The following is a 16,919-nucleotide window of genomic DNA, read 5'->3' on the forward strand; positions in this document are numbered from 1 at the left end:
GATTAGTTCGACTGACCAATTCAGTAAGAAATTTCAAGGTTTGGAGAAGAAAATATTTCACAGAACCACCTTATTGGGCTTTATTTGATCAAGATCTGGTGTGGCCCAGAACTTGATGGGTCAATTCTTATGAACATACTAATGGTGTTGGGCCTTTTTGACCCATGAGTCCATTAAGGTAAATATAGAACAAACATATTCTGCGCAAAGTTTGGTTTCAACTAGGGCCCAACTGCTAAGTAAAGCTAATTAGTCAATTATGCCCAATTTAAATTGACAAAATTGAAACTCTAGATCATAATTTCGAGTATCATTATTATGAGAGTCGTCGTGATTAATTATATATGTTTAATATTGATGATTAGTATATTAACTATTATAATTATCAGTGATTGAGATCGTGACGTAATTGTAATTGATTTACTCACAAAAATTGAGTAAAACTAATTCATATCTTGCAGAGATTCTTTTACGATACACTTTTCGCGTATTTTTCAAAATCTAAAAATAAAATATTAAAAACTTATAATTTATTTTAGTAAAAAGGAAAAGTAAATAATTCACTAGAAGAAATATAAATTTTCATAATGGTTAATTATTCTGATAAAAAGTAAAAGAATATAGAGAATACTAATTAATTACGACAGCATAATAGTTATCCGTTGTTATTTCTGCAAGCAAGACTAAATCATTAACAACAGCTGAAAACTATGGCGAATGTCGATTAACTGTGGTTAAAACGTAAGTACTGGCATTGATTTTGTTTGATTGTAATAGATAGTATTAATTTATCATAATTTTAGTGATTCGCCAACTTAATAGATAAAGGTGTGAAAGCAAAGATTATGGTTGGAATTACAAATTAGAGAATCCTAATCCTAATTAATAAATTGCTAACACCTGATTATCTCAATTTATGGTCTGCTGCATGTGGACGTCTCTTTCCTGCTAAGAAAGCCTAATTGTATATACTGCAATTAATGAACCAAAATCATGAGAAATCCAAATCATAAACACACACCCGCGCACCAGGAAATACTAATCTAGGTCGAGTTTCATTGGATTTGAGTTAATTATATAATAAGTACAATATACTTATAATGTGATTGGCGTAAAATTTAAAAAAAGTGACCAATCAGATGTCAAATGTATCACACTTACTATATAATTAATTTGATTCGACCAAACCTAATTCGAGTAAAAAATTTCCAACACACACATAGCAAATTTGAATGAGCCTTGCAACATGGATATGAAGACATTCTTCTATGCATTGCAATATATTTTGATCTTTATATGGGCTTATATATGAGCGCGCGTGTGTGACTCTTTGACAACTATTTACATTACAAATAGAATGAATTATTTTCTATATTATAAATTATTACGGGTTTGAAATCATAATAAATCAGTACTATATATGCAATAATGTGATATTCAACTATTAATGTTTATCACATAATCCTGCAAGCCCTAAATATGTAGTCGTCGATGTCCAATAATATATTTAGCTTTGAGGATAAAAAATCGTACTTAGAATTTGTTAATTAATCAAATTAAATAGCTCATAAACGCATCATATATATGTGGCAAGGGCTGATACATATATAGTAGTATCAAGTCCGAGAAGAAATTTATTATTGATTACAATTTCATAACTATGGATCAAAATCGCGATAAATAATTATTATTAAATATGATTAGACATAAAATGATGCAAAAATTCAAATTATTCACTATGAAAATTAGTTTTGGCATGATTTTGAGTCAGAGCAAATGTATTTTCACCACACTTGTAAGAACCACGGCCAATAATTATTTGTGTAACCATGATCAATAACTATTCACTAATTATAGTTAAATATTATATTTCTTTTAGTAAAGGTTGTGGGAGGGGGACCAAATTGCAAATTTTAATATTAACTACAGCTAGAAATTATTGTAAATATTTTAATTACTGACGAATGTTAATTAATTAACCGTGGACATCAAAATTTAATATTTCACATCAAATTTATTCGACTGTAATAAATAATATTGATTTATTTTGATTTAAATTATAATGATTAATAAGGTAGAGAATCTTTTTATGGTGCACATAGTTCCTCATCATCCCATTAGCAAGAAATTAACCTAAATAAAATACATACGGAAAGCTCCTCAAATAGTCAGAAAATGAACACATTTATTTGTTATTTAGAATTTACGAACATTATTTGACTCGAAAAAAAATAAAAGAGGAGACAGGGAAGCATATAATTGAGAATGGACAACAAAATCTAATATAGATTACCTTTCACTTCGATCAGTACCGTCTGATGTGATTGATCAATACCAATACCACATATTTATTTATGATCCATACAAATTTACCTACCAAAATTTTGTGAAATGAACACAGAGCAATTGATCAAAAAACAAGAGACGTGAGCTAGATTTACAATAACTGGAAATCAAATAGTCATAATATATACATATATATATATTACTGTTGGTACCAGAGTCGATATTTGCTAATGCAGCATCATCAAGATTCTCATTGCGTGTCGTCGTATCACGTCAGGACGTTTGAATGTGAATCTTGATGACACTGCATTTGCAAAATAACGACTATTTATCGATCCGTTCACACATCTTTCTATCAATATTAATTGAATCGGAAAGAAAACCCTTTTTCTATGGTATTAAGAACAAAAACCCTAATTAAACACTAGGGTTTGCATATGCATACAAACAAGAAAAAAAGGCTTTGTTAGCACAAACTGAACTGTGTGTGTGTGTAAGAGAGAGAGAGAGAGAGAGGGGTGGGAGGAATTGAAAAGATATATGGAGTTGATGAGATGCCCTCTCAGTTCCGAAGTACTAGGTTTTATACTAGGTTGAGCTTACATGCTCACTTGGCATAAACCTAGCTGGAAAAAGTCTCCAATTATTCATTCTTTTTTTTTAAAAAAAAAATATTAATATTTTGAGTAAATTACACGCGTTCAGATAATATTCGTAGATTTGATACTTACTTTGAACATTACATGTGTTAGATTCTTGATAGTAACGTTTGCTTTAAATAATTCTCTTAACTTTTGTGAGTATTAATTGTAGTGCTTTTGACTGTACGATATATTTAATAATACTTTTCAAATATCAATACAGTCTGATATTAAATTTGAAAAACTAAGAAAAATATAATCCTCAAGATTTACGTTTTTCTCATTGGCAAATATTCAAAAATGAATTTGTGTATCCCAATCGCCCCTTTACAATACCAAAATTTTCATAGTGCACGAACAATTATATTACATTTGTGAAAATACGAAAATTGGAGAAAAACAATTTTCAATCCAACTATAACATAAAGGTGATTATAGATTATGTTTATGATATGAACTTCACATACATAGTACAAGCAAAATTAAACTTCAGGTGTCCTAAAATACATTGATTAATTAATTACGACAATTTTAATATATGAATCAAAATAATAATCCAGAGCTTTGATTTAATTAGATACCTTCTCTGACATCATCATATAAATTATCTTACTTTTCGAGGTCATGTCATGTAATTAGCATGTAATTAATATTTCAATAACAAATTAATTCCACATATACCATAATTTAATATATAATAGTGAATAATACTAATGAAATTAGAAATATTTGCATAAATTTACAGTTGTCAATTGTAATAATTAAGTGTTAGCTAACTCTATTTTTTTTTTTTTTTTGGTATTATAACAAAATACAATTAAAGGGAGACATGCATAGAATCAGCAACATTTAGCAAAAAGCAAAATTACAAGGTTTTAATTAATATTATTCTTAGCACAATTAATGTTGTAACTTTCTCTATAAATTATTTTAAACAATACTTATTGCAAACTAATAAGATCATATTTAAAAAAAAAAACTTATGAAATCAGCTTTTTCACGAAATTAATAATACGAGGGATGTATTGTAATTAAGTTGAAGAATATTTTGGGAGCGGCTGGGGGGCTGGGAGCGGCTGGTGGACCCTTTATGTCGCAGTTGGATGTTGTCCTGTAGATGCGTTGGCGCTAGCCCACCAACACTACATCCACCAAATATTTTCTTCTTTAAATTTATTGATTTTCTTTTCTTTTATTTATTCTTTCTTCTCTTTTTTATTTTCTCACAAATGCTAAATAAAATTGCACATAAAAAATTCACTTTTTTTTTCCTTGATTCATTAAATTTACAACTGGCAAAGATCTTTTTAAAGAATTTTTTATAGTTCAAAGAATTAAAATACACTATTAAAACCAGAATTTTAATTAATTCATAAAAGTACGAGTCACGTTTCCTCAACTCCCACAAGCTTCAAGTTCCCATAAAGTGTTCTTGGATTTATAAATTAAAGTCAACCTAGTACTAGATTATTCCCACACATATATGTAAAATACTTCATGTTCAACTCCAAATTGCGCGTACAAACATATAAAAAAGTTCGATTTCTTAATTAAACTGCCAATAAATTTAAAGAACCTTTTGTTCTTATAGTTCCATAATATTCACATCCTAATTATAAGTCAGTCTTTGCAAATAATACGAAGTTCAAGTTATAGAAAAGGGATTCCAAGAAAATAAATACCCACACGCCCACGGAAAAGTAAAAGAAAAACTATAATAAAACAAAATTCAATTAATTATGAATATGGGAAATATAACATTTATATTAATAAAATCGAGGAACAATACTCAATGTACATGCGCATGCACAACAAATTCCTCATGTATCATCACTCACGATGAACTTTCCTTTTTTATTAATTTTTATGTTTTATTCATCATCTGTATTTAAATGTTCAATATTTTAATATTAATATTGATTAACTATTAATAGTAGATGAATATTGAAGGTAATCGCTATTTTATGCTGTTGAGAAATAAATTTTCATTAGACATTTGCTTCTGAAATAATTTCCATCGCATCTCATCTTGTCTCGTAATATATTTTTTTATTTCGATCAATATGTAATTGCTTGTGAGAAACTTTTTGGGATTATCTCTCAAATAATGCAATTCTTTGTTCTGAAAAAAAGAAAAAGAAAAGACACATCACGTCAACTACAATTATTACAATAAGCTCTCTTAATATTAGACAAAATTACAAATACGTTCTTTATCATTTGAGAAATTACTAATATACCCCTCATTTTAACGACCATCTAACATCTGCTTTAATCCGTTAGTCTCTCATCAGGTTTTCATTTATTTTTCGTAGTGAACTAGCTAAAACTCCCTCGTTCACTATGAATTATAATTTTATTTATTTTTTTAAAATTTTATGAACTAAGTGGACCATTTGTCATTTTTTACCCACCTCATTCGATTTTTTATAATTTTTATTTTTTTAATAATATATATATATATATAATAACAGTAAAGTTGACAATTACAAGCTTCTATCAAAAAATTACATAATCTTATCAAACATTAATAGGAATATTAGTAATTTTTCAAATAACAATAAAGTATCTAAATTATATCAAATCTCATAAGAGTTGGTTGCAATTTATTTTTGATTGTCTTTCTTAAGTATCATTATTACATTCATATCTCATATTCAGTCATGCACACCTAATTCCGGATCTTTCAAATCTCATGTGCATGTCGAAAATTCTTGACAATGTTCCTACCAATTGATAACGCTCGTATTGTTTTATATCCGTAGCCTACATAAAAAGTATAGTTTATAAATGAAAATATATTTTAATTTAATTATTATAAAGTAGATTCCGTTGCATGAATTAAGCTGCCCACCTGAAGATGTGTAGGCCAACCTCAAGAAATTGTGATGGGAAGCACAAGCATTATGATTGATGGACCTTTCTTTATCTAAATAATTTAGGAAAATTCGCACCCAAAAATTATTTTAATTTGTACTTTATGACCCTTTCAATTTGGAGGGGCCAAAATTATGTGGATCCAATGTTTGAAAGGATTAGAAATCAAGGTATAATTTTCAAATAATTAAATCAAGAACGAAAAAATTTGTGATAAAATAAATAAAAAACGTTTGTTCGAGGAATTAGGTATGACAACGAAATGGATTCGTGGCCGGTTTCCTATCTAGCATCGTCCCGCTTCACTTTTAGTAGAATTTTGCAATTTGTGACCCCTTCTTTCAGACAACGATTCAACTCGTAAAACTTAATTAATTTTCTTTTATTTTTCAAGAAATTGATTTTTCTGTAGGAAAAAAAATTACTCTTTTATTAAATACAATTTATTTTATAAATACATGTATTGCTAAAAAAGTTAATGTATCTGAGTAAATTATAAATTAAAATTACATATATCATTCTGGAGGGGTCTGCACCAAAATCTAAGACCCATCCCAAACTTGCTAAGTCGACCTGAATCTATTGCCATGTTTAAACAGAATCGAACTATTAGAATATCTCTTTGCTAATACACCATTTATTGGATAGAACTAAAGGTTGGATATATAAAATGCACAATTCCTAAAATGTTCCTGAATATAATGCAACTTTTATAATTTATAGGGGTATTTCTATCAGTTCACAAGCAATGGATCAGTTGGGATTGGTTGGGGTAACTCATTCCACTATTGTCTCGGGCCGTCCATTTTGTACTGGGCCTGCTAGTTTGAGAGAATGGGTCGTTCCACTTATATAGTTGGAAAAAGTTGTTGATAGAGTCTGATTGAATAAAATAGTTTGACAGAGTAATTTAAAAAAATTTATTCAGTTTTTATTTATCCGATTTAATAGTGTGATCTGTTAACAAGGTGGTTGATTGTTTACATTGTATGACAAATATTGTGAGTGAAAAATCAAATTTTAAAACTGTCATTTATAGACTTAAATTGACAGCTTATTACAACGGTTAAACATATTTAAATATGATCAAATATAATAGATTAGATCGAATACTATCACATAAAAATTTTCATCGTCATCCAATGTATTTTGATCAATTTTTCTTTTTCTTTTTTAGCCATTTTTGTAGGATTTCACAAGAATGTTGTTTGGGCAACCTAGAAGAACAACGGATTTTGCGGTGAATGACGGCCCGAGAGAGGCGACAACCTCAGAGAATGGTCATCACTAAGTTTGGTTCCACTTTTTACTTGTTTTAGTGTGATTTGTGAAGATAAAAAGAGAAAAATAAAGATAAGTATGTATTAGAAATAATGTATATGTTTGGATTTATTTTTGGAGATAATATAAAATAAGTACGGTATATTTGATAATGTTTAGTGAGAGACAAAAACTACTGTTCATTGTCAAATCATGTCTCTTTTATATATATTTATTTATATATGTATGAGTATGTATATAATTTTTTTAGTTGTAGGGCCTATAATTAGTGTAGATTTATTTGGATTAAAAACAAATGATACACTGTTTCAAAACATCTAAAAACACCACAAAAACTCTCAAAACAAATCAGGACAAACATTTACCATGTTTGTGTTTCATCAAGATTTAGCACTGATTTTCTTTTTTTTTTTTAAACATGTTTGATTTTCTCAATTTCAAACATGAGATGAAGTTGTAATTTCTTGTCTCAATGGAGGGAAAAATTGTAAAAGCAACAATAAACCTAAATGGGCAGCTCAAGATAACTTCTCTAACACCCCACCCCCCACCCCCTCCAGGTCTAATAAGCGATTGGGATTTATTTTGATGAGTCATATAAACATTAGTAGGAGAATAAAGGTTGGAAAGTCAAAGCAAGGAAATCTAGTAAGGATGTTGAAATTATTATATAGATAGATAGGAAATTTAAGAAAGATATATAGTATAGTAGGAGAGAATGAGGGTTGTGTGCGCCCGTCATGCCAGACAACGACCACCTGACCTAGTACTACTACACAACACAATGACAATGCCCGGCGCTCTTACTTCCTTACTATGATTAGATTCCTCGGCGCCGTCCATTCCTCGTTTTTGTATTTTTCTATTTCTATTTATATATTATTTTGTTCTTAACTTTCTTCCCTTTTGTTTTTATTTTTATTTTTTTTAAAGGCGAAAAAAACAAAAGAAAAAATAAAGAAAAGGACACAAGTGGTCATTTTAATAGACAACACCCCACATGGTGGGGTGATTAAGTGCTTGTTTAAAACCATTTTAACAATACAAGTCAAGTTTGAAAAGCTTGACTTAGTGGAATAGATCAGTTTGAAAATTTTAATTTAGAATTAGTTTAATATTTTTTATGGCTGGTCCAAGAATATTTTTGGACATTTAAATGAGTTTCAGTTCAGTGTATTTTCAAACTCCAATCCAATCCATAAACCTGTTCGATTGAGTTTCCATCCAGGCCCATATCAAGTCTGATGGGTTTTATTTTATCTTTTATGAAATTAAGATACTTTTTGAATGAGTATTTAACTTTTTTATTGTTGTATTAAATATATATATATATATATATAACTAGCAAAAGAGTAGTTAAAACTACATAATGAATTCAAACAATAATTTGGCTAATAAACTTAGATAATAACAAGTAAAAAAAATTGAAATAAACTTTGAGAAAATAATTAAAGAGTATTAATGAATTAACGTACAAGACTTTAGAAATAAAACAATAAAAATAAAAGTTCTAGAGCTGCACATTTTTAAAAAATCTACCGTATAGTCAATTCAAAAATAAAATAAAAATTACATATAATACATTATTAAACCCAAATGGGACAACATACTAGCCCGGACTAGGTTCGGCTTAGGACCAAGTTATTTTGGATCATTGAGTTGGACTAATTCCAAATCTAGAATCAACTTAGTCCGAATCAAGTCTGTATCGTACCGACTCATTTTCTATTTTTATTTGGTTCACTTGATTCTAGATTTGTCCAACGCAACCCAACCCAATATACATTTAGAAATAGAGGTCTAGTTAAAAAATGCAGGTTCCATTAGTGTTTCTTGAGATGCCATTTTCATATTAATAAAATTATTTAGATAAAAAAAGTTATTAATTTTCACTTTTCATAAATGCAGTTACTATATTTTGAAAAAATAAGAAGCTTGATAGCGATGTTTATATGACGCAGTAAGCATAATATATCGTTTTTCACCTTCATTTGTTATCATAATAATTGTCACTTCTTTTACGCGATTTTAAATAAAATCTCTGACGTTTGGAGATGCCGTGGCCCCACCCAATTCCTGTCAAAAATGGAATTGAAAGATGTGTGTTAGAGTCCTACGTATTCGTCCCAAATACATAACCTACCCTCAATCTTTGCCCAAATACCCACTTGGGCTTCACATAAGCCCAATTTACATTTTCTTCTCTTTCTCTCTTGTCTTTTTGTTTTACTATTCGTCCTGACATGCCGTCCTATCTATATATAATAAATAATTTTTAATTCTTAATATAAATTAATTAAATAATTAAGTTAATATAAAATTTAGTAAGTTAAAAAAGTTAGTTATCTTATCAATTTTTTTTATAAGAGTTATTTTATTAGTTGAAGAACATTTCTTAATCACAAAAAATTGGTGGAACAGTGTCAAGACTTCATACAATTGTCCAAAATAAATAAATATAATTCTACTAAATAATTTAACCACCCATATAATAAAGTTTTAAATGTAAATCCAGCTGGAAAAAAGTATTAATCCTCAATCTTTTTCCCCATTTTCTCCTCTTCAAACCAGCAAATTAGATACCATTAATTAAGTAATTGCATTAATGAAAAACTTCAATAATCCTCTGTTTAGATAATATCAACAATAATGATTAATAAATGAAAAATATCAGACATTCATTTAAATCTTGTAGTTTTCCCAAAAAGGATAAAACAATGAGTAAATATTAAGATTCCTTTGAGGGTTAATGCTGTAATTTACTAAACACCCTGTTTATTTCTTTATTTTTTTTTCTGGTTTTAAATTCTTCATTTTCCCAGAAAGAATACACGTCTTCATTTTTACATTAATTCTTCACCAAAACAGTTTTGTCTGTTTACGACAAGTGAAAGAAAAACTGAAACGTAAGGTAAGTAGTTGGGAGGAACAGCAGCACAAAGATTTCTTGTCCCGGGCTGACCTCACAATATTGTAATGCCCACACTCTGATTCTTGAAAATTTTGAAAAATGGCGCTGAATTTTGAGAATGACTCTCTTAGTATATTTTTTCAGAATAAGATTTCGATTCAATAAATATATTAATATATTAAAAATAAGTTAAAATAATTTTTAATTCAACGAATACATTAATACTACTATAAACAAATTACAATAAACACTCACATACGGTGAGACAAATATTCACACGCTCAATAAGACTCGAATCCATGACTTCGAATTTATTTATAAAGGACGATATGCATAAATCTCTTAGTATAATTGAAAATGCAATAATATCAATAAATTGAATAATATGTCGATTCGATTAATAAATTTACATTACAATAGATTATAAAAATTTACATGAACTGAAATAAATACGCACACATTTAATAATAATTGAATTTATAACCTCAAGCTTGTTAGTAATTGTAGCTGCATTTGTACTCTGGGGGCATGGTACTTAAACTGTGTAACTAGGATGTAGGAAAAGTTAAATGGCTACTCTTTTTTTTTTTTTTTCTTTTTTGTGTATAACTCTTTTTTTTTTTTTAATTTTTTTGTGTATACTCCAATGATCCAGAATAAAAGAAAATCTTGATCACGATTTTGGTATGAAGTTAGTCACGAGAATTTGTATCGTGCATATGATAAAATATTTTATTTTTGTTTTGATGCAATTTGAATGATTGTACTTTCTGTAATTATTATTTTATCTAAGTTAATGCAAATGGGAAAATGACGTGAACAAATCATTACTAATTTATGAATATAGGTTACATTGTACGGAAATTTATAACGAAACGTGAAGTTATGGAGTTTCCATAATAAAATGGGTACAATTAAAGAAACGACAAAAAACCTTTGTTTTTAGCTAAAATTTGTGTTGCAATGTACAGAATTGTTCAATTACATAAAGTTCACGTTGACAAATTATGATATGACAATTAATAATTATGCTAAAATGCTTATTTTAATCTTTAATTATATAGTGTGAATAGGAGCAAACTCATAATTTCTTGAAACCATAGGGACAATTCAAATTGTGCTCTTAAAAGAAAAGAATTAGAAGAATGCTACTTTTCTTGAAAAGGAAACAGGTAATTAGACTTATTATTATTTTTAAATACCCACACACTCAGCACACGCATATATTCAAAGTTCAAATACCAGACGCTTCATAAATAAATATTAAGTTGTCAACTGTACAGACAAAAATATTTTTGACAGTGTGGGACCCAGAAGCCCATAGCCATAGTTTAGGCCCAAAAGCCCACATACACCTTCCGAGGTACAAATGTCAGAAGCTTAGCAGGGACTGGCCCACCTAGTTCTTGTTATAAAACAGCCCACCCACGCTCTCTCAATTGTACTTTTTCAACTTGTGGGGTCACACACACACACACAGAGCAAGTCTCCTTCTTTACGATAACCCTAAAACACCCCACAAATAAATAAAACTCAACGTCAGTGAAGTTATGTCTTCTTCCGCTATGGTTCTTAACGAAATCTCTGACAACCCTCTCTCTCTTCCACCAAACCTCCGCCATCTCGCCCTTCCGCCCACCGCCCCTCATCCCTTCACCAACGCCTCCGCCGCCACCCAGAATTTAACGCCGAGGGTGGGCTCCAGGAAGCCCGCTGGTGGGTCCTCCCGTAAAGATCGCCATTCCAAGGTCAACGGCCGTGGCCGCCGCATCAGGATACCGGCGCTCTGCGCTGCCCGCGTCTTCCAGCTGACGCGGGAACTCGGCCATCGCTCTGATGGCGAGACGATTGAGTGGCTCCTTCGCCAGGCCGAGCCCTCAATTATAGCCGCTACCGGGACTGGCACCGTCCCGGCGCAAGCCATCTCCAGTTCCTCCTGCGCCGTCCCGCTTTCCAACCCCTCCGCCACCGTCCAATCCCCAATGACCTTATCTTCGCCCAGCAGCAATATTATGTTGACGGCCGGGCCACCTCCGGAGCCAAACTGCAGACCGAACCTGAGGCAGCAGGAGGCGTCGACGTTGGAGTTTCCTATGAGCGGGTATCGGCATATGCCGTTTATGGCGCTGCTATTGCAACCGGCTATGGTGGAGGACGAGGTGGACAGTTATAGCGGAGTGGGAGGAGATAATCAGTAGGTACCGGGCTAGATTATAACCTATCTAGCAGGAGTAATTAGGCTACTCCAATTAATTAAATTGTGTATGACTATAATTAACCTGTCAGGGTTTCAGGGCCTTTTTCTCATTTAAAAATGGGGAAAATTGAAAATTAAATTTGGAATGGGCCCCTTTTGGAATTTAAGATAAATGTCTTCTCATCTTATTTTTCAGAATTGGGAATTGTGTACTCTGAGCTTAAATTAAATGTCATATATATATATATATTTATATAAATTACTGACAATTATAATTATGCATTTTTTTGCGAAAACATGAATTTGACTGCTTACTCAACTCATTTTTTACTTATGGCACAGTGAAATCTTAATTTGTTTCTAAAAAAAGTTTAATTGCAATAAAATATTAAATCATACCGATGTTTAAAGAACGAGTCTCACCATTATAAATTTAAATCAAATGCAATCCATATATACTTTAAGTTATAAATAATATTCCCAGAATGATCTCATCACTAAAATGCAAAATAAATTGAAATCAGTATTGTTTTTCTTGCACACATTCAAAATATTTGTTTATAAAAAATTTTGAATTCCAAGCATAAAGATGTATGAAAGGATATAATAGTGTTGAATTGGGAGAGTTTATTGTGATGGAAATGAAAATGGGATACTGAGTGAAAAGAGTGCGCAGGCCTGTGGGATAGTGAGACAATGATTGGAGCATGGAGGTGGGACCCGGCTCAGGTGAAACTTGGATATGCTGTTCCTCCTGCTCCGCTCCCATATTTAAGGTCAAATTAAAAGCTTTGTTTATTGATTGTGGTCCCACCATTACGCTAAGACTTACCCACTCTCAATTTAAAATATCAATATGTAGTTTTATTGAAAAATGGCTCACTGAGATTGAATTGCAAATAAATCTCTCAAAGTTAAAAAAATTTACATTTAATTCATAGCAAAACAAACATAATTTATAACTATTTTATTTTATAATAAATTAGGTTATGCTATTATTAAGTTCAAATAAAAATTTATTATATTTTCACTATTCTAAGTAATATCTCTGGAAAAAATATTACAAGGGAATGAAATAATGTTTTCTTAATTTGAAGGTGGCAAGTAAAAGTTACACCAAAATGAAATCGGTTTTTGGACTACACTCGTATTTCCTCAAAACCGTATTCCCAACCGAAACTCCCTCATTATCCTCCCTTGTTTCGCCCTCTAAGCTTTCTATTCTCACTTTGAAGGAATTCTTGCTGGTTTACTCTGTTTCTGCAACTAGCAAAAGAAACAAGACACACATTACCAAGCCAACACACATCACTTTTATGTTTTCTGCCTTTTAACTGAAATAACAACTTCTTCCCTTGTAATTAGTTGTTCACTCTTTTACCACTTGTTCAATTCGTTAGCATTAGTTAGAAGGGCAGAGATTAAGCTATACACAAGTTGTGAGCTCACATCAGTCTTGATTCTCTGCAACTATGGATTCTTCTCTTCAATTTTCTGCTTCTATGTTGACCTCGAAACACACTTCGATGGCTACCCAAGACAGTGTCTCCCACTCCCCTCATTCATCCGCGCTGGAGAAGCAGTTCCAGGATTTCCGCCACCACTTCGATGATTCCGGCTGCTTGCGTGAGCGTATTCGGAGCGTTGCTTCGGAAATTGAGTCCGCGGCCAGACTTATGCACTCAAGCCTACTGCTTATTCATCAGTCTCGCCCCGTAACTGGTCCAATTCTCTGATTTCAGCTTTATTCCTGCCTATTTCCCCCAATTTTGTCTTTCTCCCCCTTTTTCATGGATTTACTTATCTTCCATTGTTACGAGCTATGCCATTCGAATATGGTTTTCAAAACCAGATACTCCTTCGGACCTAAAATTTTTTAAGTACAATTTAACTTGACATGGAGGTCTGTTAAGACTTAAAAATATATCCTACTATTCCTTTTATAGATAGTGCTTGAAAGTTGATGATCAATATGATTCCTTTTATTGATAGGTATTTTGATCCTTAGAAACAATAAAATTAGAATATTGTCACAGGAGTATTAGTTATACTTGTTAATGAAATTAGAAAGTATTACAGACTTAATCGGGCTGTATTCTATCCACTATCCAATACCATATACTTCTTGCGTGGTGACAGCAAAGAAGCTATGTTGGCATTTGAAAGTGACTTTTTGATTTGCCCTCTGAATGTGATTCAGATTATATTGGGAGAGATGGAAGCAAAATGCTAGGATAAAGTTGAGATGAGAGAATTTCAACACTTTTTCTTACTATTGAAACTAGTCATTGTTTCTTCCTATGGTTGTTTTAGATATCATTTTTGTTAAATAGTTGATTTTTGAATAGAGGTTTTGGAGAAGGCAAAAGGGCAGATTGGTGTGCTGAAAGAGCTATATGGTAAGCTTGCAGAAATTACGTGGGAATGCCCTGGCCATTATTACAGGTGAGAAGGAGAATTTATTGTGCTCGAGCAATTCTCTGTTTTCAGAACTAATACTTGTATGGTTCATTTGTAGGTATCATGGTGATTGGAGGGGTAAGACACAGAATGTAGTATGGCTGCTTGCATTCATGCATTGGTTAGAAACTGAGAGTCTTCTTCTGCATGCAGAAGCTGAGGAAAAACTTGGGTGTATGTTCCACTTAAATTACAAGTGAATGACTATCCTGGACCCTGTATATATTTTTCTTTATTGTTGAATAAAACTTTTGTGAAAATTTAAGGTTATTCATCTTTATGAAAGTTTCTGCCCATCAAATTTAGTTCTAATCCTACAGCTGTGGCCTCATGATGTTTGATCATGCTGGATTTCTTTGACCCACATTTCCTCTGCTCTTTTTTTACGTTGGATCTAGCTGCAAATTGCTTAGCTTTATAAGGAGATAAGTCTGCTTTCACTTTCTTGCTATTTTATGAGCCCAAATATGTATCCATTAAAACTGGCAACAGAAAGCAGTTAAAGCTAGATTTTGATACTCAAGCTTTATCTCTTTCTTTTTTACCATTATGCTGAATTAGTTTGTGAAGATATTCTTCAGTTTATTATATCAGATCTATAAATTTATTACAGTTCCCAAAGAAATGGCAGTGTTTGAAATTCTGTTTCTTGCTCTTTTACACAGTAAAGCCATTGGAGTTTGGCCTGGATATTGAAGACTATCTCATTGGTAAGCGTCAAAGTTCTGGCTACATTTTTTTTTTATTTTAATTGCTTGTCTTGCTTTTGGTAGGCAACAACTTTCAGTTCTGAGACAACTATGCTACTTCATATTATATTTGTATGTACAGAATTCTTTAATTGTGTTATTCTTCGGTCTAAATTTAAACTACCACTTCACAAACGAATTCAGAAAGTAAACCTCTAGTCGAGCCACCAAAAAAAATTTGACAACTAATATTACTGCAGGTCCTTATCTGAATGCACTAGTGTTTTTCAGTGTTCAACAATAGTGAAAATCTTGAGAATTTATTCACCATCATCTTGCTCTGGAAGTTCACTTTGTAGCTGTAGATGAAACTGTCCTTCACACCATATTTGGATAGAAAGCATTTAAAACTTGCGCTCATTGGCTTTCCTTCCTGGTCTTTTGAAGAGTATAATAATGGTGTGGACTGAACAAGACTTGGGAAAAAGTTAGTCCGAGGGAGGGAATTTACAGCTCAAAGGAAGCGACATAGAGATAATTGACTGTGTTTCTGAAAGTGCTTTTGCTGTTTAGGGAATTTGATTAATTTTTTTCTGTTACTGTCACATTGCTTCTGTAGCATTTTATGTATTTCTTTAATTATTCCTTTACTACATTATATAGCTATGAACAGCCGTGTTTACCTTCTCCTGCATCCTTTAACTTGGTCATGTTTCTCCTATGCTCTAATATAAAGTTTTTATTCTTCTGCAGGAATTTGTTTTATGTCCAATGATCTGGTAAGCGCTCTCATCAAAAGCCTGTTGCTGCACTTTAATGTTGAGAAAAGCAACAGTTGGTGTAAGAAAATGAATTCATATCTTTGAGATAGGATGTCTCCGAAGTGGTGATGCAAAACCACCTGAATTTCTGAAATAGTGCTCTCGATAAGAATCAAATGAAAAATCACCATCTCTGATCTGGCACAAAATTTTGTTTGTGCAATGGAAAACTGGAGATGGTCCAGACACTTCTATTTGAAAGCAACATATCCGAATGGTAAATTTAGATGGCATCAGCCCGAGAAACATAACTCCATTGGTTTTGTTCCTTACCAAAATTTCTCTAGAAAGAAAAAATAGTTAAATGCAATGCATTGCCATTTGTAATGGATGAGGCAAGTAGTTGGTGATTATAGATGTGTTTGCTTTTTATTGGAAAGAAAATTACTGAGTTACATGATCATTTGCAGCCTAGGTATGTGGTGAACCAAGTGACTGCTGGTAATTATGACTGTCCAAGAAAAGTATTGAAGTTCTTAACAGATGTGAATGCAGCATTTCGCATGCTCAACCTGCGGAATGACTTTCTGCACAAGAAATTTGATGGTAAGCTTATTACTCTGGTAAAAATACTTAATGCAATCTGATATCTGATATGAATAAGGACCAAGAGTTTTTGTTCTGCACTTTGCTTTAATAGTTCTCAGGAATTTGCGTATTTTTATCTCCATAAGTTGCTCCAACTATAAGCTCTTCTTTCTTTTTCTATGAATTTGATATGCATTAAACAAAATGGTTCTTTTTTTTTTTTTCCAC

General features: G+C 31.6%; 2 protein-coding genes across 2 annotated transcripts in view; both read left to right on the forward strand.

Annotated features, from left to right (window-relative positions):
• On the forward strand, positions 11,234–12,432 carry LOC105161371 (transcription factor TCP11). The gene has a single exon (XM_011079029.2). The coding sequence runs from the start codon at positions 11,547–11,549 to the stop codon at positions 12,192–12,194; it is 648 nt and encodes a 215-aa protein (XP_011077331.1). The 5' UTR covers positions 11,234–11,546; the 3' UTR covers positions 12,195–12,432.
• LOC105161372 (translin-like) overlaps positions 13,310–16,919 on the forward strand; it is a gene marked incomplete in the record, with an annotated part of 3,858 nt that continues 248 nt past the window's right edge. The window contains 6 exon segments of the mRNA XM_011079030.2: positions 13,310–13,915; positions 14,542–14,638; positions 14,712–14,827; positions 15,319–15,363; positions 16,096–16,121; positions 16,574–16,709. Of these exon segments, the coding sequence (XP_011077332.1) occupies positions 13,666–13,915; positions 14,542–14,638; positions 14,712–14,827; positions 15,319–15,363; positions 16,096–16,121; positions 16,574–16,709 (670 nt within the window).

This window comes from Sesamum indicum, linkage group LG5 (assembly GCF_000512975.1).
Source record: "Sesamum indicum cultivar Zhongzhi No. 13 linkage group LG5, S_indicum_v1.0, whole genome shotgun sequence".
Lineage (NCBI taxonomy): Eukaryota > Viridiplantae > Streptophyta > Magnoliopsida > Lamiales > Pedaliaceae > Sesamum > Sesamum indicum.

Excerpts from the sequence above, each read along its gene's own strand:
- LOC105161371 (XM_011079029.2), top strand. The coding sequence starts at position 11,547 with ATGTCTTCTTCCGCTATGGTTCTTAACGAAATCTCTGACAACCCTCTC.